General features: G+C 42.8%; 1 protein-coding gene, 1 non-coding gene and 1 pseudogene across 2 annotated transcripts in view; 1 reads left to right on the forward strand and 2 right to left on the reverse strand.

Moving 5' to 3' along the window:
* G3bp1 (G3BP stress granule assembly factor 1) overlaps positions 1 to 22,483 on the reverse strand; it is a 33,221-nt gene that overhangs the window by 7,467 nt on the left and 3,271 nt on the right. Inside the window, exons 2-8 of the mRNA XM_028775916.1 lie at positions 11,529 to 11,641; positions 9,394 to 9,475; positions 7,811 to 7,984; positions 5,117 to 5,210; positions 3,607 to 3,700; positions 1,618 to 1,816; positions 787 to 888 (exon numbers count right to left, since the gene is read on the reverse strand). Of these exons, the coding sequence (XP_028631749.1) occupies positions 787 to 888; positions 1,618 to 1,816; positions 3,607 to 3,700; positions 5,117 to 5,210; positions 7,811 to 7,984; positions 9,394 to 9,475; positions 11,529 to 11,623 (840 nt within the window). The 5' untranslated portion in view covers positions 11,624 to 11,641. The remainder of the gene's footprint in view (positions 1 to 786; positions 889 to 1,617; positions 1,817 to 3,606; positions 3,701 to 5,116; positions 5,211 to 7,810; positions 7,985 to 9,393; positions 9,476 to 11,528; positions 11,642 to 22,483) is intronic.
* Positions 10,740 to 10,991, forward strand: LOC114627981 (annotated as a pseudogene).
* LOC114628053 lies at positions 14,419 to 14,558 on the reverse strand. The gene has a single exon (XR_003712439.1). It is a non-coding gene; the product is annotated as a small nucleolar RNA SNORA29 (small nucleolar RNA).

A 22,483-nucleotide genomic window follows, 5' to 3' on the forward strand; every position in this document is an offset into this window, starting at 1 on the left:
ACACACACACACACATGTGTATATATAACTTAATACATATATATAAAGCTTATAATAAATGTGTGTAGGGCAAGAGAGATAGTTCAAAGTTAAGAGCACTGGTAGGTCTTCCTGAGAATCCAAGTTCAAGTCCTAGCACCCACCTGGTTGCTTACAACTATAACTATAGTGTCAGGGATTCCCTATGCCCTTTTCTGGCCTCCAAGGACAGCAGACAGGCACATGGTGCAAACAAACTTGCATGCAAAATATCCATAACCATACAATAAAAAATAAACATTTAAAAAGTATGTGTTCTCATGAATCTGTGCACTCAGACTCATGCATCCCCTCTGGAGGCAGAAGAGGACATGGGACACCCTAGGACTGGAGTTTCAGACAATTGTAAACTGTCATGTGACACTGGGAATTGAACGCAGTCCTCTGGAAGGGCAGTAAATGCTCCTAACAGCAGAGCTGTCTCTCCCACAGCTTGTCAATTTTCTTAAACAAGACTGTTAACCTAGAAAACAGCAATTCTGGCTCCAAGGAGGAGAAGCTAGGCAGCTCAGAGACTTGTCTCAAAAAAACAAAGTACAAAGTTCCCCAGGAAAAATGGCAGAAGCTGGCCTCTGGCTTCTACCTGCATGGACACTCTCATAGAGACCTCAATGACCCAACACATCCCAGTGAAGTACCTTCTATTCTCTCCCTGTACAACAGGCTCCCTCCCATTCTCTAACCCTGTTAAGTCTCACGTCTAAAGCATAGTTAAATCTGCCCAAAGTCCTGGATTCAGACCCTTACCTGTGATGCTGGCACTTTAACCACATGAGGTGGTGTCCCCGTCACTGGAACAGCCCCACTGGGAGGAAGGTTCTTACTGGTCACAGATGCCCAAGAAAATGTCTAGGGAAGAACAGGACACATCAGAGCGACATAGAGCCATTAACTTCTGCTTCCCATCTCCTCTGCTCACTCACAGGCAGAGAATCTACAAGCATCTGCCATCTCACAAACTGTCTTGGAAGCAGCCAAGCCTATGAACACACCCCCATAATCCCAATACTTAGGGGATTAAGATAGGCCAGCCTGGGCTAAATAATTAGATCATCTTAAAATCAACCAAGTAATTATAATGAAGAAAAAAATATAAAAATAAAATAACAGAGGGTGCAGTGATAGTGGCGCACGCCTTAAGCCCAGCACTTGAAAGGCAGAGGTAGGTGGATCTCTGAGTTTGAGACCAGCCTGGCCTACAGACCAAGTTCCAGAACAGCCAAGGCTACACAGAGAAACCCTGTCTCAAATAAACAAACTAGCAGAAGAGTGGATATGTGGCTCAGTTAGCAGCTTTTCACAAACTCCTGGGTTTAGTCCTGAGTGCCTTAAATCAGGCATGGCCACACACAACTACAATCCCAACATCAGGAAACGGGAGCCAGAGCATCATCCTCAGCTTTGTCTGGAGTTTGAGGCCAACCTGCACAACATGAGAATCAGTCTCAAAACAGGAGGAGCTCTGTAGCAGCCAATGCCTTGCACATGCACACCCACCCACAACCTGAGGCTCATTTTTAGCATAGCAAAAGAAACAGAGAATAAGACAGCAATACAGTGCTAAGCCATAACCCATACCCTTAAGTCCTCCTGTGCTGGGGTCACATCTGCCGGAGCAGGGGAAGTGCTCTTCTGCACATCCTCGGGAGCAGCTTCTTCCAATGCAGGCTCAGGCTTGTCCTCTTGAATGTCGGGCACAGGTTCAGGCTCTGGGTCCGGTTCTGGCTCTGGCTCTGGTTCCACAACAGGCTCCTCTAAATGCTCCTCCAAGTCATTGCTGTCATGGGAAGATTCGACCTGTCTCTAGGACTCACCCAGACACTTTGAGCCATCTAATGACTCCAAAGAGAGTTCTCAGGATAAGAGCTTGTTTGCTAAATTCTGATGAACATAATGATCAATAGAATCACGTGGTTCTCAGTTATCATTAATTAGCTTATTAATATATTTTTCACATAACCCTTTTATTGAATGGACTAAAGAAAGATCAAACTCTCTGAGGCCTAGTATAGGCCCAGCAAGCCAAGTAAGGCCAGCCAGTCTCAAAATATAGTAAATGTATCATCTGTGGCTTTAACCACACAAAACAAGCCCCATAGAAATATACAAGGGGCTGGAGAAGTGGCTTAGTGGTTAAGAGCACTGGCTGTTCTTTCTTCCTGAGGTCCTTAGCTTAATTCCAAGCACCCACATGGTAGTTAACTGTCTATGTGATCCAGTGCCCTTTTCTGATGTACAGAAGCACACACACACGAAACATCTATGTACATGTAATACATAGATAAATAAATCTTTAACACAAACTATGCACCAGGAGTTCTGGGAAAGAAGACATCAGCTACAACTGAGAACAGTGGTTATATTCCCACACCAGTTGCCAAGGAACGCTGTCCCTGGCCTTGTTCTCCCTCTTGATACCTGACCTCAGTAAGCAGGACTGTGGTAAAACACCATCTTCACTCTCAGCCTAGAGTGAACAGGTGTGACTACACCTTGATAAACACTTGAAAGGGAGCACTGAACACTGAGCATTGACAAATGGAACAATCACAGCCCAGTGGTCCGGCAGGATCATAAAAAAACTGACACCACCACACTCATTATTTGAGGTCATGAGAAAATTTTAAACAAGGGTTTTGTCATGTAGCCTAAACTGTCATCTTTTTAAAAAGTATTTTAATATGTTTACATGTTTTTAAGTGTATACAGTGTACCAAAAAACACATGATTCCTGCAACTAGAGTTAAAAGAAGTTCTAAGCTACCATGTGAGTGGTGGAAACTAAACTCAAGTCTTCAGCAAGAGCAGCCAGCACCCTTATCACAGCAGAGCAGTCTCTCCAGCCCCCAGGATACCCTTAAATTTGTTTTTTATTTCATTTACTTATTGTGGGGAGGAGGGCTGAGACACACATGTCACAGCACACACATGGAGGGCAGAAAATAACCAAAGTCAATTCTCTCTTTCCAACATGGGGTTCTAGGAATCTAACGCAGGTCATCCTATGCCATTCCTCTTTTTCTGAGCTGCAGGACTGAGCTATGAAACCTCATTATTACTCAGCTTATGGGTTTCTAGTTATATGAACTCTTCTGATTACATGTGTGTGTGCCTACAATCCCAGCATCTCAAACACTCAGGTTCTAGGCTTAATCTCAGCTACATGGTGAGCACCTGACTTCAAAACAATTAGCAACCTGAACCATAGTACATCCTATAAAATAAAAGTTGCATATTCTTAGTTACTAAGAAATAACACAATTAAAATCTTTTCCTAAAAAATTATCATTGTTTTGTTGCTGAGCCCATGCAGGTTGTGTTCAAACTCACAGCAATCCCCTTACCTCAGCCTCTGGAACACTGGGATTAAAGGCTTGTCTCCAGGTCTGACTTACACAATGCTGTGGGTCAAACCCACGACTTGGTGCATACTTCCAATCTTTCTACCACTGACACAAATACCTGGACTCTGCTAATGTCCTGAAATTAATTCCTAGAAGACAAGTCTGTCTCCAGTACAATCCAAGTTCTTATTGCAAGCCTGGGCAAGTGAAGAAGCTTCCTTACCTGACAGTCTGATCATAGAAAGTTCCAGAATCATCGGGCACCACCTCTGGTGTCTGCTGTCTTTCTTCAGGTTCCTCTACTTCTTCCTCGGATTCTAAGAAAGGAAGAGATGTAAAATAATTACAATCACCCTATATTTATAAATATCTTTTTTTTTTTTTTGATTTTTCGAGACACGGTTTCTCTTTATAGCCCGGGCTGTCCTGGAACTCACTCTGTAGACCAGGCTGGCCTCGAACTCAGAAATCTGCCTGCCTCTGCCTCCCTATTCATAAATATCTTAATTTACAGGTTTACTGTAGATACAAAGAAAAACACAGTAAAGAAAGCAGGGCAATTTGGTAAAGCACAGACTTTAAGGGGAAAACTAAGCTAAATATTAAGAACACAGAATCTTTATTTTAAAAAGTGCTCTTTACAGTCCACTAGAACAATCTTTTTGTATCAGGGGAGACCTATTTCTAGGCTCTTAAAAAGAAGTTTATATAGCATAGGAGTCACTCATATGCATTATATTCAGATAACAGGGTGGAATAGAGCTTCCTGTGCCTGTATTCATTAGGCTTCCCCAGTGTTACCATCAATGATTTTTTTTGACAAATCTCATTGTTCATGCTATAAATGAACTCATTATCCTTCCCTATTATAATTGCACTTCTAATCATGACCTTTTCTCTGAACAAAAAAAAAAAGTGCTCTTTAAATCTTCAAAAAAAGCTCTGCTTGCTCCTGCCTTATCTGCCTGCTGTCATGCCTCCCCACCAAGATACTTACCCAGCCTACAGAAGGAAGGCCTATATATTTAGAGCTCAGGACATACAGAGACTATTCCCCCACAGGTCTGATTCTGCACCCTGGTCTGCACTTTCTTCCAGACGCCTTCTACACTTCCGACAGCACAAAGCTTTAGAATAACATTCCCTGGAGAGCCAAAGGCAGGTACCTCCACTGTCCATTCTACAAAACTGGGGCTCCCTAGAAAGACTGCATGCTTTCACCGCCACTAAGGGAAACAGGCACATCAGGCCTTCTGCACAGTAATCTGCACTGAGCCACACTAACTGGCCTGCTTCTGACCATAACTAGGTGTGCTGGTCATAGGAAGTGGCACTATTAGAAGGTATGGCCTTGTTGGAATAGGCATGACCTTGCTAAAGGAAGTAGGTGGGCTCTGAGAAGTCTCCTATGCTCAAGCTCTACCCAGTGTAGAATCAGCCTCCTCCAGGATGCCTTCTGATCAAGATGTAGAACTCTGGGCTCCTCCAGCACTATGTCTGCCTGTACACTGCACACTTTCCGCATGATACTGGACTGAACCTCTGAAACTAAGCCAGCCCCAGTTAAATGTTTGCCTTTGTAAGAGTTGTCTTGGTCATGGTGCCTCTTCCAAGCAATGAAATTCCTGTAAAACCCTCACACCGGTAGTTCATAAAATACAGTGTAACAAGAAACCTTCTCTAAAGTCGGTCTGATACCATACAAGTAACCACGACAACAGCTTCACACTTACCACCCTCTTGAGGCTCTGTGACAAAGCCACCGAAGACCTCATCTTGGTATCTGAAGATGTCATTGTGAACATAGAATTTGTTGGCAACAGAACCCTGCAATGCCAGCAACAAGTTTTCAGTTATTTAGACTTATAAAAAACTGAATCGTGAGCATTCATCTGCTTCCTGCTTCTGATGCAATGTGGCCAGCCTCCTCATATCCCCACTGTCTGCCATGACAGACTGTACCCTCAAAAAAAAAAAAAAAAAAAAAATGTGAACAAAGCAAACCCTCCCTTCCTTCAAAAAACAAAAATCACTATACCAGTCGTTCTCAGCTATGGGAGGTTTTGCCCCCAGCAGACATCTGGCAAAGTCTAGAAACATTTCTGTTTCACAGAAGGGGTTGGCTTCTACCACCGGGAAGATGACAGAGACTGCTAAGTGCCAACAGCATTCATGACAGCCAATATCATCTGTGCCAAGACTGAATGCTCTGTTGGAAATCATGATTGTATGAACCTCATAGACATTGTATCCTTACCACAAGATGGTCACCCAGATAGAGAGAAGAGAGAGAGAGAGAGAAAGAAAGAAGGAAGAGGAGGAGGAGGAAGAAGAAGAAGAAGAGGAAAGGAAGAAGTCTTTTATATGACACTAAAGGCAGAATATTTCATTTAGAGGCACAGTAGTTTCAACTCCAACAAGTATTTAAAATGCCCTAACTCTTACATAAGAATATTAATCCAAATATTCATGATGCTGTAACTCAAAGATTTCTCATGTGAATTTAGACACACTTGGGCCCAAATCCAATCACCTTACTGGCTCTTCAAAATTTCTAAAGTCTGAGGAAACTTTAATATTCCATAAAAAGTGGAATAATAAAACATACCATAGTACTTTGTGTACCGAAGTATTTTACACAATAATACATTTTCTTAAGAGATAAATGCTTCCCTTGAAAGACAGAATGAAACTGAGTCTGTAATTAACATATAGGCTGTAAAACTCCTCTGCACATGGAGAAGCCGTCAAGTTGTTGTAGACTTCTTCCTTCTCCTCTTTCTTCCTTCCCCCCCTTCTTCTCCACCAAGTCTTTCTTTTCCTCCTTCAAAATATCTCTTGGTTTACTGTGGGCTGTCCTCAAGCTTGCAAACCTCCTGACTCAGCGTCTCAAAAAATGGAATTACTAGGCTGGAGAGATGACTTAGTGGTTTAGAGGACTGGCTGCCTTTGACAGGGACCGAGGCTCAATTACCGATACCCACAGAGCAGCTCACTACCATCTGTACCTCCAGTTCCAGGGAATCCACTGCCCTCTTGTAGATTCTGACGGCACTACATGTATGCAGACAAAACACCCACACACATAAAACAAAAATATACATATATATAACATGTTTTAAAGCTGGAATTTTACTCTAAATCCTGCCTACACCCTAAATGGTGGTGCTAAAATATCTGCAATTCTAGCACTTATGAGGCTGACTCAGGAGGTCACTATGATGTCCAGGATAGTCTGAGCTACATAATGAGGTTCTATCTCAAAACAAAAACATCCAAACGGTTATTTTTTTTTTAAGATAGGGATAGTAATTTTACTATCCTAAATAGGACTTTTTAGATGAAGTTCTTATGAACTGAATCCGAACCTATGCAGTTTCCTGCCCCTTCTCTCTGAGGAAGGTAAGCAGATGCCATCCCTCAATATCCACCTGTGGTACCTTCGGAAACCTAACTACATGAGTGGAACAAACAGCTAATTCCCAAATGAGGCTTGAGAGCAGGGCCAGGGCCAGCACAAGGATATAAACTATGGCATGCCCACAGCAAAACAGCACAGTATGAAGGGTTCCCATTGACTAGCCCCAGGACATGAGGGATATGTTAAGCGGTTATTAATGAATCATAACTCACTAGAGGGATCCTTATAAGATAATGCCAATGAACGAACACAGGGTGGTGGATAATATCAGACATTCCCATCTGTCACCCTTCCATTCAGCCAAGAACCTCAAACGAAAAAGAATGACAGTATGCAAAACTGATAAAGAGCAGCATGTTTATACAGGATCCAAAGATTAGTCACAATTTATAAACCAGACACAAAAACTACATGACTTTACAATGGCAAGACCTGAACATATCACCTAGGGGAACCAGAGACACTTATAGTATCATGGTCACTAAGGATCAGTGGAAGAAAAGTACATTAAGTATGGACAACATATGACTGCTCTTCAGAACTGTCAATACCAAGCAAACCAGAGGAGGAAGAGATTACAAATGATAGAAAACAAGACACATGACCAGACAAACACAACAGATAGTTATATACAGAATCTCGGATCAAGACAAACAAGCTACTATGGAAGACAAGGCCGAATACTTTCCAAAGTTCAGATATGAGTTACAAAGTGAGTTATATTGAACAGTCTTTTCTGAATTTGGTAATAGGATGATTATGAAACAGAATTCCTTGTCTTTAGGAGATCCAGCTGAAGGGATAAAGTACCCTTCATTTCAATAGTTTAGATGGAAGACACCTCCCAGAAGTATATATTCCTGGACCAGTAAGGACACCACAGCTCTAGGACAAGACGACAAAGCCACACATATAACATCTGAGCTGCCAGGAATCTAGACTCCACACAGCTTTTAGTCTTTAAGTACTCCATCACTACAGAACCAACAGCCATCATGCAACATACCTCAGGAGCAAGGACAAAGGTCTGCATGAACCTCCGCAGAGCCTGGTTGTTGTTGGACAGTAGCCCCATCACTTGGACCACCACCCCGTCATTCAGAGTTGCGTGAGCATCCACGTGGCGGATCTTGGTGTGGCAGTTGGTGAAGTTTTGTGACATCACTTTCCTGTGGATTTCCTGAGGAATGGAGGCAAGAGTCAATCCCTCGGGAACTCACCAGTTCAGAAACTAAAACAGCAGCTGCCAGCACCAAGAACAGACCCTGGCAGATCCTCCAACTCCACCTTTTTTTCTCACAGATCTGTACTTGATACTCAGCCCTACCTCCTGCTCCTACAAGTAGTTCTTGAGCAGTCTCAAAGCAATCTGAAAAGCTATACAACAAGTACACCGAAGGGCAGAAACCTAAGTTCACACCACCTCATCTGCACTCAGCTTGATAGGACCTAGAATCACCTAGGAAACAATCCTCTGGGACAACACCATTCCACAGGCAAGGGCCCTTGTACTGTATAAAAGGGGACCTGAGCACCAGCATTCAAATGTTCCTGCTACCATGCCTTTCTCACATGCACTTATACCCTCAACCTGTGAGCCTGAATACCCCAGCATTCAAATGTTCCTGCTACCATGCCTTTCTCACATGCACTATACCCTCAACCTGTGAGCCTGAATACCCCTTCTTCCTGCCTAATTTGCTTTGGTCAAGTATTTGTCTTAGCAAATGAGACAATTAAGTAACACAAAATTTACTTAAAAAAATAAACCCCAGGTGGCATAGCAGGTAAGGGTACTTGCTATAGCGCCTGATAATCTCTAGGGCCTATAAAATGGAAGCAAAGAATTCCTAACAAGGTGTTCTTTGACCTCCACAAGCAGGCTACAACAGTCACACTCACCCACAAACCAGTAAATGTGAACACTTCGGAGCTGGAGTGATGGCTCTGTGGTTAAGAGCTCTTACCGCTCTGGAGAGGACCTATGTTCAGTTCCTAGTATCCACAGTGTTGCTCCCCAGCCTGTAACTCCAGTTCCTGTGTATCCAAAGCACTCTTCTAACCTCCTCAAGGAGGAGACATGCACATGGTGCAGACACAGACGCCAGCAAAACACTCATACATATAAATAAATATACTCGTAAGAGAATTTTAAACAATAAAAAATTCCCAACATAGCATATAGAGAATGCATATATTACTGTTATAATACACTCCAGCTGTCTGTGTGTGCTGTAGTTCCAGTGAACACAGCTTAGCTCCTTAAATGTAATCTAAGCATTTGAGAAACTGAGTCAGGAGGATATCCAGACATATATAGCAAGTTCCAAGACATCCAAAAACAAATATCAAAATCATGTCTCAAAAAATAAAATAATCAAATAAGTACTGGAATAAACACCTTTTAAGTTTAGAAATGGAGTACTTCTGCTGAAGCCAGCTATCTAACACAGAGAATGAATGTAACATGACAACACACAAGCAGTTCAGCAAACCAAGGAATTAAACAGAAACTACCCCTAGACACTAGCTTCCCAGTAGGCAGGGAGCTAGCTGCCTTCTTTGCTGCTACTGGTCCACAGCACCCACCTTCTGCCCGTAGACTGCATCTGCTGGCTTCCCGTTGGAATCCAAGCCCCCATGGGCATAGGAAGAGTTCTTTCCATAAAATCTGTACAAGAGAAGGCAATTTACTTCTCATCTTCAAGGACCCGAAGTGCAGGTACTTAATGTTCAGGCTTGGTACCTATCCACCTCACTGGCAGACTCACAGCAGGGACTCGGCTTATGTTTGTGCACAAGTTCATTCCACACACCCGAGTGGGAACAGTCTCAGTCAGTGAGGCATGAGGCCTGTGTGTGGTTTTCAAGTCCCGACTTCCAGGTTTCAGGGTAGGATGATCATGTTGGGAAGGAACTTAAAATCAAAAATCAAGTTCCTGTTTCCACTGAGGACAGCTGCCCTGTCACGGATCTGAAGAGTTGGTGCCTTCCCACCTGAGAAGGCAGTGGGCAGTTGTCCTGCGCACGGGTGGTATGAACTTTTATCCCTTTAGCTCTCTCTCTCATCTATACACTCAATTAACATCAGAGAGATGTACAGCAAAATGCCAACCAAAGACCACTGAAGACATCGGAGGGCAACTCGATAAAACCCTTAAAATGAGGCCACACTACTTATGTGGACCTATCCTGTTTCCATCTACCTTACCCCCAAAGCACACTAACTTGCTACTTTTCTTTTTGAAGACAGGTTTTCTGTGCAGCCCTGGCTGTCCTGGAACTCACTCTGTAGACCAGGCTGGCTTCAAACTCAAGGAGATCCACCTGCCTGTGGCTACCTGAGTGCTGGGATTAAAGGCGTGTGCCAATGCACACAGCACCTTGTAAATTTCAAGCTACTAAAGGAACTCAGTTCAGCAGCCTCTGCTCTCTCCTCCAGGCCCCTCCACACCGCACCCTCGATGGAAATGGGAATGCAAGCAACAGCATCAGCAGGACAGGCATGTGTGCAGTATCCTCCAGCTCCAGCTTGGACTTGCACTGGTGCAGATCCTGATACCACAACCTTAACTAACTTCAAGACAGGGAAGAAAACTGACATCAAACTCAGCAAGAACTAAAAAAAAAAAAGGAAGAGGTTAAAAAGTGCAGAGCCAGCTTCTGCTGCTCAGGTACAGAGCCAGCTTCTGCTGCTCAGGTGCAGAGCCAGCTTCTGCTGCTCAGAAGTGAATCCAGACATTTAAATCCTCTGAGCATCAACATCTACAAGGTGAGACCAGCTTCTGAGACGATTCACCAAAGGATTGTCAAGAAAATCAGAGACTGTTCTAGAAATGATAAACTTTAAAAAAAAAATATTTCAACTTGACTGAAATAGAAACTATAGTGCACCTCCGCACATGCGTGACTCAGAGAAGCCCCTGGTGCTGACAATGGCGGAGCTTGGTGAAGCGGACGAAGCAGAGCTACAATACCTGGTGGCTGCCGAGCAGCAGAAGGCGCAGTTCACTGCGCAGGTGCATCACTTCATGGAACTATGTTGGGATAAGTGTGTGGAGAAGCCAGGAAGTCAGCTAGACTCCCGCACTGAAAACTGTGTCTCTAACTGTGTGGATCGCTTTATTGACACTACTCTTGCTATCACCGGTCAGTTTGCCCAGATCGTACAGAAAGGAGGGCAGTAGGCCATACCTTAGAATGACAGAAGACCAAAAGACTTGTTACTAAGCAGATTGAATAGCCAGTGGTGAAAGACTTGTCAACGTGTCTGTTGGTGTTAAAAAGTAAGAGAGCAAATGTTCAAAAGTGAAACTTTATTTATGGGAATTCAGTAATCCCAACTTGCATCACACCAGTTAATAAATGTGAAGTCTCCAAAAAAAAAAAAAAAAGAAACTATAGTGCAAATACATCTTACGTGTGTGAAAAATTATTCTAAATCCAGATAGTTTTATATACTGAAACAGTGTAAAAATGCCAGATTCGAGACACCTCACTAGCAAACTAATACAGCTCTATAAAGTAATCTGTGTGAGCTGGGCATGGTGGCCACCTCTATCCGAAAACCCAGGAGGCAGAGGCAGGCAGGTCTCTGAATTCCAGGCCAGGCCAGGGCTGTATAACATGGTGAGATCTTGTGCTATTTCTAAAACTCTATTTAATGGTGTTTATTTGAAGAGCTATCCATCCCACACACCCCTCCTGGGCACTTGAGAGCACACCTGTGCAGCATGTCCGGGGCCTGGTTCAGCAGGGTGTAGTACTGTCGCACAAACTCCCGCCCGACCAGCAGGGGACTAGGCTTCTCCATAACCATCGCTTTGGTCGATTCAACCTGTAAAACAATACAATGCAGTCAACCAATCACGAGCGCTTGAAAAGGACTCACTGTGCTAAGCCAACTAAACCCAGCATCACTTCAGCATCCCTAGGAGTCTCACTGCCACGTGCTAACTAATTACCCTGGAACTCACTGTGTAGACCAGGATGGCAGGGCACTGAGATTTGCCTACTTCAGCCTCCTAAATGTTTATCACACCCAGTTTAAAGTTTGAAAAGGAATAAACATTATAAGAACAGACTAAATCCATAATTTTTACATCCCAGAGTATTGTAGTCAGATGAACACATGAGGAAAAAAATGTAAAAACTCATTATTCCCATTATTCCAAATACTCAGTTTTCTTAAACTAGAGATAAAACCCCAACAGTGCATATCTGCAGCATGAACCAACCCAGTTATTAAGTTCTTAAGCAGCTCACTTAAAGGCCTTCCAGTCTTTTGTTGTTGTTGTTCTGTTCCTCAAGACACAGTTTCTATGTACAGCTCTGGCTGTCCTGGAACTTGCTTTGTAGATCAGGCTGGCCCTGACCTCAAGAGATCCACTGTACTGGGACTGAAGGCGGGCAACACTATGCCGTGCAATACTCCCACTACTCTGAGAACTCTCTTGTTTTCCCGTCCTAGACTCAAAGATAACAATTCAGCTGGTACAGTCAATGCTCGTGTACCAGTTACCACACTCTCTAGTCTACTTGCACCACAAAAATATAAAAAATTTAATAATAAGACAGGCCAGGTAGTGTTGGTACTGGGCTTTAATCCCAGCACTTGGGAGAGAGGCAGGCAGAGTTTGAAGCCAGCTTGGTCTACAAGAGTGAGTTCCAGGACAGCCAGGGCTACACAGAGAAACGGTGGCATGGGAGTGGTGGATGGTGCAGAGGAGATATGAAGAGCTACAGGGACTGGAGAGAATGTTCACCAGTTAGCAGCACTGGCTGCTCTTCTAGAAGATGTGGATTCACTTCCCAACATCTACATGGTGACTAACATCATCTGTAACTCCAGCATCCTCTTTAGTGCCTTTATAGGCACTGAGCAAACACATGTTCCACAAACATTCATATTGGCAAACACATAAAAGATAAGTTAACTGGATGCATGCCTTTAATACTAGTTCTCAGAATCCAGAGGCAAGCACATCTTTGAGTTTTAAGATTAGCCTAGCTCTACCTCCAGGCTAGCCAAGCCTATAAAGTAAGAGCCTCTTGGGAAAAAAAAAAAAAAAAAGAAAAAAAAAGCCAAATTTTAAAAAATTTAACCCCCATAAATAAATTCTTTACATTGATTTTTACAAAATAAAGGACTGTCAAAATCAAATATATAGAGTTAACAAAATTATTTTTTTACTAAAACTAACAGTTTAAAATATGATGGAGATGTGTAAACTTCTGTTTATAAAGACACCTGTAAATCCTCAACATCCTCTGACATGACATGGTATATGTAGCAATCTCCTCCCAAGTTGAAACATAGCACCCTGTTCATTTCCTCAACTACAGTTGAGATCAGGTGCAGAATTCACAGCAGTGGCAGTTCTGAAGCCCCTAGAAACTTCCTTAATACTATAGAGCATTCAAGGCTCAGTAAGAAATTCAAGTCACAATTCTCACTCAGGGAGTTCCCAAAGCATACAGGACTCACAAGGCCACCTCCCCAAGGCTATACATCAGTAAGGACTGCTGCAGATGGGACTGTTCACCCTGGAGGTCGATGTGGCTTTTTTAAGTCATCACCCAGGCTAGGATGAGCTACTGATGATGAAGCTACCAACAAGCCCATTGACTCACCAAGGCAAATATTTGTTTACATCTCCCCAAGAAAGCCACACAACAGACAGTCCATCTTATTTAAAAGATAAAATTACCCAAACATGCAAGCAAAGCAGAGTGAAGACAAATCTACTTAAAATACAAAAAGGGGATTGGTTTTATTTCAGCTTTTTTTGTTTTTTGTTTTTTGTTAAAATCCCCTTCCCTTCTCCCTCTTGCTCCAGCCCCACCCGCTCCCTGCCCCTACCTGCTTTGGCCCCATCACTCCAGCCCAAAGTACACTGTAGCTGTCTTCAGACACCCATATGAGGGCATCAGATCTCATTACAGGTGGTTGTGAGACACCATGTGGTTGCTGGGATTTGAACTCATGACTTCCTGAAGAGCTGAGCCATCTCACCAGCCCTTATTTCAGCGTTTTTGTTGTTTTGTTTTAAAGTATAATGTATGTGCTTTGTCCACACAAATGTCTATGTACCACGTGTGTGCCTGGTGCCTTGGAGGCATCAGGAGAACTGAAGTTATGAATAGTTGTGAGCTACCTACCATGTGAGTGATGGAAATCAAACCCAAGTTCTATGGAAAAGCAGACAGCACTTTTAACCCCGAGCCCTCTCTCCAACCCAACTTCGGTTTTAATCTGTATACTTAACAGCAACACAGCATTTACTATGTATTAGAGAAGAAATCATTTATCCCACTAATTTGGGATGACATGGGTATCTTAGAAGTATTTTCCCAAGTACATCTCTGTTAACATTTGAGTTTTCGTGGATACAACACACTGCTTCCCTGCTTAAAATACGAGAGCTGGCAGCAGTGGTACATGATCCCAGCACTAAGGAGACAGAAGCAGGTGGATCTCTGTGAGTCCAAGGCCAGCCTGGTCTACAGAAGGAGTTTCAGGACAGCCAGCACTACATATGGGAGGGGAAAATCCTTTCCAGTTCATTACTCAAACTTTGGGTTTTACCACATGAGTTAGTTGTAATGAGAAGTGGTTTACTGTCCAGCCATTTCATATAGAGGGAGGACACTGAAAAGCCCTCTCCCTTCAGATCATGGCAAGTTTAATCTATCCCATAAGCATAGCCACCAAAATCTATCATCAGTAGAAAATGTGGTAGTCAAATGGGACAGCAAGGGTTTCTGAGCACAATGATAAAGATGGACCTAATAGTACTTTGTACCCTCACCTAGCTCACGCTTGCTGCTTTTTTTCTTTTTTTCTTTTTTTCTGAGCTAGGATCTTGGTGTGTTGACTCCACCCACCTTCAGACTTCTTGGCTTGGGTGATCCCCATAATAGAATCATCATTGCTCAGGCTACTGGTGCTTACGCATAGGTGCTGTGCTATTCATTCTCTCTCTCTCTCTCTCTCTCTCTCTCTCTGTGTGTGTGTGTGTGTGTGTGTGTGTGTGTTTGGCTTTTTGAGACAATTTCACAATATGGGCCAAGCTGGCCTAGAATTCACAATCCCCTGCCTCAGCCTCCATAGGGTTGAGTCGTAGCATGGTCCTATTCTTGAATGTCTGACCCACTTACTTCATTTCACTAAAACCTAAGTCCCAAGGATTATTCATTTTCCAACTACAGTTATGAGATCGTGTATAGAATCCAGTCAGGGCAGTTCTGAATGAGACCCAAGGAAAAGTCACAAATTTTATTTGAAACTTTTTTTAATGTATGTGAACCACATGTATACTTGGTACTTACAGAGTTACAAATACTTACAGTCACCATGTGGGTGATAGGAACTGAACATTGGTCTTCTGCAAGAATACCAAGTGTTCTTAAACACTGAGCATCAATCCAGTTCTGTTATTTTGTTTTTGTTAATTCAATTGTGTGGTTCCCCAAAATGAACTTGGCAGACAACATGGTCAAAGAGGCCCTGCCTAGAATCTAGAGCAGCTCCAGGAGGCACCAGGAGAGCGGTTTGCCTTCACGAAGGCCCAGCTGTGACAGAATCAGCAACACAAACTTTGATCCTAAGTCAACAAATATCATGAAGGTGGACCACTGTAGACTGCACATTTGCCTGGCTGTCTACAATAATGGAGCTCAGAATCTGACTCACTCCAGTCTTCAGATTTAAGGTAACAACTTAGAAACTCTCCACCCCTCCTTAGAAAGTCTTCCTTCTGTGAATTCAGAGCACCAATGAAGTTACTGAGGTATGAATCAATGACCTAGAGCCGCCTGCAACCTCAGCCATGATTCTCCTCTCCCTCAAAGACACCAGCAACCCTTCTATTACATCAAAGAATACACTGGTACCTCATTCCAAACCTCTGTGAGCTTACTTTAACTCTGTGAGTTACTTTAATGGTCTGTACCCTAGAAATAAGGCAAATAACACCCCCACCAAAAACCACAATAACTTGAACACGAGGAATTCTTAAACATACTGGCACGTACTTGTCATCTCAGCACTTGAGAGGCTGAAGCAGGATTGCTGAGTTTAAGGTAATCTACATTTTAAATTACTGTCGAACTAATTCATCCTCTTTTCTGAACCAAGGATAACACAGCAACTCTTGAGAATGTTTTCCTATTATTGCTCAAACTAGTCAACTCTCAATTCTTTGAAGCAGATGAATTCTATGTAACCCAGTCTGGCCCAGAATTCATTTTCCCCCAGCCTTGGCCTCAATTGCTGGACTTCAATAGGCTATCAGCACTCAATTATGTCCAACCTAAAACAATTAAAAAACGAAAAACAATTCAAACATTCTTTCCAGAAAGACATGTGCTCATGGGAGCAAATGGAAACAATGCAAACCTGTGAAAATGGTAAGTTCTATGAAAGCACAGCTGTGGTGGCTCCAAGGCTCCTTCCTCACTCAGCCAGAGCTGCTGCTTGTTACACTGTGTCCTCTCCAAAGGGCTTTTTAGAAATAGCTGCAAATGTGGACACATAACACCCTCCCCTATTCCCAGTGTAACTAACAGGCTAGTGATAAAGCTACCAAGATCAGCACCAGGAAGCTGGCCAGCTGGATGACTTCAACTGCAAACAGCAAGTCTCCCACACCCTGGAAGGGCTGGAGCAGACAAGACACTCTGTCCCATAAGACATTGCAAGCTCCGTAGGCACTCCGTCAGGTCACTCCTACGTCTTACACTTTTCTCAGGAGGGTAACCTCTGGAGTAGAACATAAACCCTACCCTTAAGTCATTGTGGTTTAGAGAAATCAGAAATGAAAGAAAATTAACCTTGGAAAAGTGAAAGGTTAAATAAACCATTTTCACTTAACAAAGTTTAGTATTCTAACGTTTACAATTTGTTTTTTTTATTTGTGCGTGTGCTTGTGCTGGAGTTAAGATGGTTGTGAATCACCTCATATGGTGCTGGGAATCAGACATCCACAATAATGGCAAGTATCCTGAACCACTTACCCACTTTGCAAACCCCCAACTTTACATTTTTATTAAGCAATCTGCAAAGCCCCCAGTCCTTCAATACACTCAGTCACTGGAATTAAGGCCCATGGAATGGAATATATGAGACTAGATAAACCATGGACCTAGAGGAAAACCAAATACTACAGTTCTGCTAAGGGAACATAGTAAAAGAACAAAGGCTCCTAGTGATGTCCTGCTACACTCATAGATCAGTACCCTGCTGAGCTGTTACCAAAGCTTCTCCCTGCAGGAGATGGGAACAAATACAGAGTCCCACAACTGAACAATGTACAGAGTGAGAGACCTTGGTACGTTCATCCTAAATAGCATGTCTTCATCAAATCCTTCCCCCTCAGGGCTAAGGGAACCTAACAGAGGAGGAAGCAGAAAGATGCAAGCCAGTGGAGACAGGAGACACCAAGGAAACAAGGGCTTCTAGATACAACAAAGCTGACACATATATGAACCAGAGACTGTGGCAGCACACACAGGACCAGATGGAGTCCCAGTGTTAAGAGAGGAAGAGGACACAAGCCCCCACCCCAACCCAGAAGCTCTCTCAATAATGGGTAACACTCACAATGGAGAATACGCTTTCTCTCACCTCACTTGATCGACTACACTATGCCCAGCAGTCAACAGCCAGCACAAAATGAACTCAATGGTATTTTTGGAGGTTTTTTTGTTTGTTTCACAATGCTTTGTCTGGGCGCTTTTTTAAAACTTTCTACAGATCTTTTGTTTATATATGATGGTCTTTTCTGTGTGTCTGTGCTTTCTCTTTGGCTGCTTTTTTTTTCCAGTTTGTTTGTTTGTTGTCCTACTCTGATTTTTGTTTTACTTTACTACTATTAGATACATGTTTGTAGTCTAGTGAAAGGAAAAGAAGGGCTGTGGACTTGGATAAATGGGAAAGTGAAGAAGATCTGGGAGGAGGTGGGAGAGGGGAAACTTTAATCAAAATATACTGCATGAAAAAAATCCATTTTCAAAAAAAAAACTCAATCATAAAACATACAAGACTGCAGGGGTGGGAGTCAGTAGGGTGCTTCCTGCCATGGACCTGGAGTCAGCCTCAGAGACACAAAAAGAAAAAGTAGCAACATATTCACACACACACACACACACACACACACACCTAATTTCCTATTGGCTGGACTGACTGGCTTGCAAGCTTCTAACTTCTCAGGTTGCTAGATCTCATAGCATCTTTGCTGAAATGGACAGTGCCAATGAAGGGTTCTCCACCACTCCTGTCTAACCACCCCGTCCACCCCAGTGCTGATAGACAGGGAGCAGGAGCAATGAAACCCAGTCACCCCACAAGTCTCAACACCGCTGCTTACGCTTTCCAACAAACTCAAAAGTAGCATGTCAACAGCTCACACAAGTGACAGTTCTAAAGTCTGAATGATAGAATATGAGAAGTTACTATCCACAATGGACAGTGCTGAGGAACACGCTTGGCATAACGAGGCCCTGGGTTCAGTTCCCAGCACCAAAGACTGAAAATTACTGAAGAAAAAAAAAAAAAAAAAAAACAGCTTGGGAATAGAGCACTTGCCTAGAATGCAAAACAGTCCACATAATCAAAGCAGAACTGTCAATTCCCAGGAAGTACCAGACAGACAACAAACAAAACATTTAAAACTATCTCTTCTCAGGCAATCAGTAACAAGCAGCAAGGGTGGGTGTTGTACTACGAGGACAGTCTGGAAAGAATAACCTACAATTCTCTCCTGTGCCCATCTACAAAGAACTCACCATAGCATAAGACAAACACAGACTGCCTTGTCTGTAAAATGTAAGATTGGTAACATCAAAGAGAAACTGGCTGAGCTCTTGCTGACACCACAGGAATCTCTGTGAGGTGACCACATGCACATGTAAACAACTGAAAAGTAAAGAAAAATACAATAAAACCCTTAAAAGCATCAGTCCCAACATTGAAAACCAACACTGACTGCACCGCATCACCAGGGTCTAAGGCCCAGTTTACCCATCTAAGAGTCATACTCTGTATAATAATCAGGAAGTCAGCACAGAAACCCAGGCGTACATGTTCACAACTATTATCCCAGTTCTGAGTGAACCCCAGCAGGAGGATCACGAGTCCAAGGCCAGCCTGAAGTACATAATGAATTTCAAACCACCCTGAATGAGAGCTAAAAAGCAATTTTAATAAAACAGGTCAATTGTTACAAAAAGCACCACACAGCCGGGCAGTAGTGGTGCATGCCTTTAATTCCAACACTTGGGAGGCAGAGGCAGGCGGATTTCTGAGTTCAAGGCCAGCCTGGTCAACAGAGTGAGTTTCAGGACAGCCAGGGCTACACAGAGAAACCCTGTCTTGAAAAACAAAACAAAAAAAAGCACTACGTAGTAGTGAGGAAATCTCACGCATTTTCAATACCTGGAAAGTAAAGCCAGACAGGTAGTCTTAATAAACACAGATGCAAATGAGCTAACAGGTTAGCTATGAAAATAGACAAAGGGATCCACGGAACTAACTTATCAGGACAGTGTTGAAACCAGGCTTGTGGCTCAGTGGCAGAGTGTCTAACTAGCATGAATAAGGCCCTGGGTTCAAATCCCCACGCTACAAAAAAAAAAAAAACCACCCACATATTTATGACTAATTCCAAAGGATAGCACAAACACAAGTAAGCATACCACATTCTTTAAGAAACAGTAATACAATTCAATATACATACCCAAACAGCCAACTCAAGGGGAGGGCTGGGAGACAGCTCTATGATCAAGAGCACGTACGTACTGCTCATTCAGATCCCAGCACCAGTACCGGATAGCTGACAACCGCCTTTAACGCCAGCATCAAGGGTTCTAATGGTCCTTGTGGCCTCTGTGGGCATGCACAAGTTCACCTACCCCTTAATCTTGAAATGGGTCAAACCAAATCAGCAAACAGAAGCCAATCTTCCAAAGACAAACTACATGACTGTTAAGTTGAGCCAAGGATTCTTTTTTCCCCCAGTGTTTGGTTTGAACTTAGTGAATGCCAAGCAGGCTTTTTCTCTGAGCAGGATCTCACTAAATTGCCCAGGCTAACCTTGAACCTGCTGGCTCAGCTTCCTTACCTAGGAGGAAACACACAGGGGTCCTGGGAATACTTTTGCAGGGGTAAACAGTTTACTCTCTTGATTGTGATGATAACTACATGAGCATAAAAGTCAGACCACCTCTTTAAACGTATGTAGATCCTGATAAAGCCATCCTTAAATTTTCCCCTACACTAATAAAATAACCCAAAGAGACATTAAAAAGGTTTCCCAGAAAGACAGAAAGGAGTGCTAATCTACATGGAAAAATTAGTCTTCATGTATCTCCAACCCTGACTTTTTTTTTTAAGGTAAGGTCTCACCCTGTAGACCTGGCTTCAATTTACCACATAGAGCAGGCTGGTGTGAAATTATCTACCTGCCTGACTCTTGACTGCTAGGAATAAAGATGTACACCACCATACCAGGTTAATCATCTTTTAATTTATTTATTTAGTATGCATGCATGTACACACACAAGCACTCATGCATATGGATATCCGAATTGAACTTGCTCTCCTCAGAAAGGAATTTTTTAAAAAGCAATGCAAATTATTCTGTGTAGTGACAAAAGTGTCATTTTGACTATTTTACAAATGTATCAAAGAGCACCAAAACACAAAAAAACAACACTGAGAATATCAAGTAGCTACTTGTGTTTGAAGGGTATACATTGTATTTCAATGTTTGAAATCAAGACTCTGGGAACTGAAACAATGTCTTTCCAGGACCAGAGCAACTTTGTTGCTTCTAACTTTGTTGTCAATCTCTTCAGAAGCAAGTGTAGCCCCAGTAATGGGACAATCTGTCAATCTGTCACCTAAATCCTTTAGACTTTACTACCTGCCACAATCCCTCCAAAATTCTCTCTGGTGAAAGGCTAATTTTAAGTTGGGGCAGGAAACACACTCTGTTAATTAATGCAAAGAAGAAAACACTTAAGTAACAACAGAGGCACCCAGGCCTCAGGGAACATGAACCCCCAGTTACTTGGAAGACTACAAGTTCAAAATTTGCCTCAGCTCCAGTGTGTCTGAAGACAGCTATAACGTTCATATAAATATTCAGAACAGTCTTCAAAATCAGGAATGTCTATATACTTTTAGTCCCAGCAGAAGAATCAAGCACTAGAAGCCAGATTACGTTATAGGAGACCCTACCTCAAAACAGATAAATAAATAAATAAATAAATAAATAAATAACCAACCAACCTAGCTGGATGTGGTTACATAATCCTTTGCCTTTAATTCTAGAACTAAGGAGACAGAGGCAAGTAGATCTCTGAGTTCAAGGATAGCCTGGTCTATATAGTCGAGAATTTCTCACAAACACCCATAAATGTTAGTTAGCAACTTTAGTATACATGCCTACAAACTCAGATTCTCTCTCCTAAAGGAAATAGTCACATTTCCCTTCCCTTGGGTATGAGTAGGACCTAATCAGAGTGAAAAGGGGAACACAGCCACCTTACCCTCCTCATACCATAAAGGTACCACAGTGCCATGGATGGCACAGGAGATGGTGGTATAGACCTCCGTGGTCCTCCCACAGAACCATAAACCCAATCTAGTCATAAGACAAACCTGAATGAGATCCTAGGTGTCAAGGTGGTGAAGGACAGAGAACAGAACCTCACAGGTGAGAGGAGAGTAAGGAGACAAGAAGACTGTGGATCCTGAAACAGACAAAGCACATTTGCAGAAGAAGCACCTGAGGAAACCAAACTAAAGCCTACGTCAATGGGGTTACCAATCTGGTTTGATAAATACACAGACTGCATAGGATGATGTAGACAGATCTGTGTTACAATTCTTCTAGAACTTAAAACTATATCAAATACTAACTTTTCCAGGAAGAAAAATGACAAATATCAGTAAGCTGGACAATTTGTTATTTTCTCCCTGAGTAGCCCCTGCCCACTCCAAAATTAGCAGAAAACTACTTAACCTATGTATGGCAGCCCACACCTTAACTTAATCCCAGCCTCAGGAGAACAGGCAGCCTGTGATGAACAGCAACACCTCAAAGTATAGGGTTATAACCCAAGGGCAGAACACTAGCCCAGCAAGCACAGGGTCCTGGTTCTGGTTTGATTCCAAACACCACAAAAAAGAAAAACTGGTGAGAGGAAAAGGCAGCTTACACTCAATTCTGAGTAACAACTCCAACTACTTAGATCCCAAGGCAGAGGTGGACATGCCAGGATTTTCTTTTTAGCGTGGAGTCTCACATAATCCAGGCTGGCCTGAACTCCGTATGTAGCCCAAGATAGCCCTGAGACCATTTTTAAAACACTAGAAGTTCCTGCGGTTGTGGTTCAGTAAGAGTCCATACTGGGTCCTGGTTTCAGTCTGCCACAGCAAAGTAACTGCTTAGTGACCAACAGAAAACACATTGCTCTTTGCCTTTTACACCGAAAATGCAGCACCTGCTAAAGAACAGCACTAAGCCTTCCCGGGCTGCAGCTTTCTTTCCGCTTTGTAATGCAAACTATGCTCTTAGCCTTTCACCTGGCTAGCAGCTCAGTTTTCCCAAATAAAGTTGCACATTAAAATAATAATAATAAAGTAGAGAGCAGTAAATATTTCTAGCTAACA

Source organism: Grammomys surdaster, unplaced genomic scaffold (assembly GCF_004785775.1).
Source record: "Grammomys surdaster isolate TR1022 unplaced genomic scaffold, NIH_TR_1.0 262, whole genome shotgun sequence".
In the NCBI taxonomy this organism is placed as follows: domain Eukaryota; kingdom Metazoa; phylum Chordata; class Mammalia; order Rodentia; family Muridae; genus Grammomys; species Grammomys surdaster.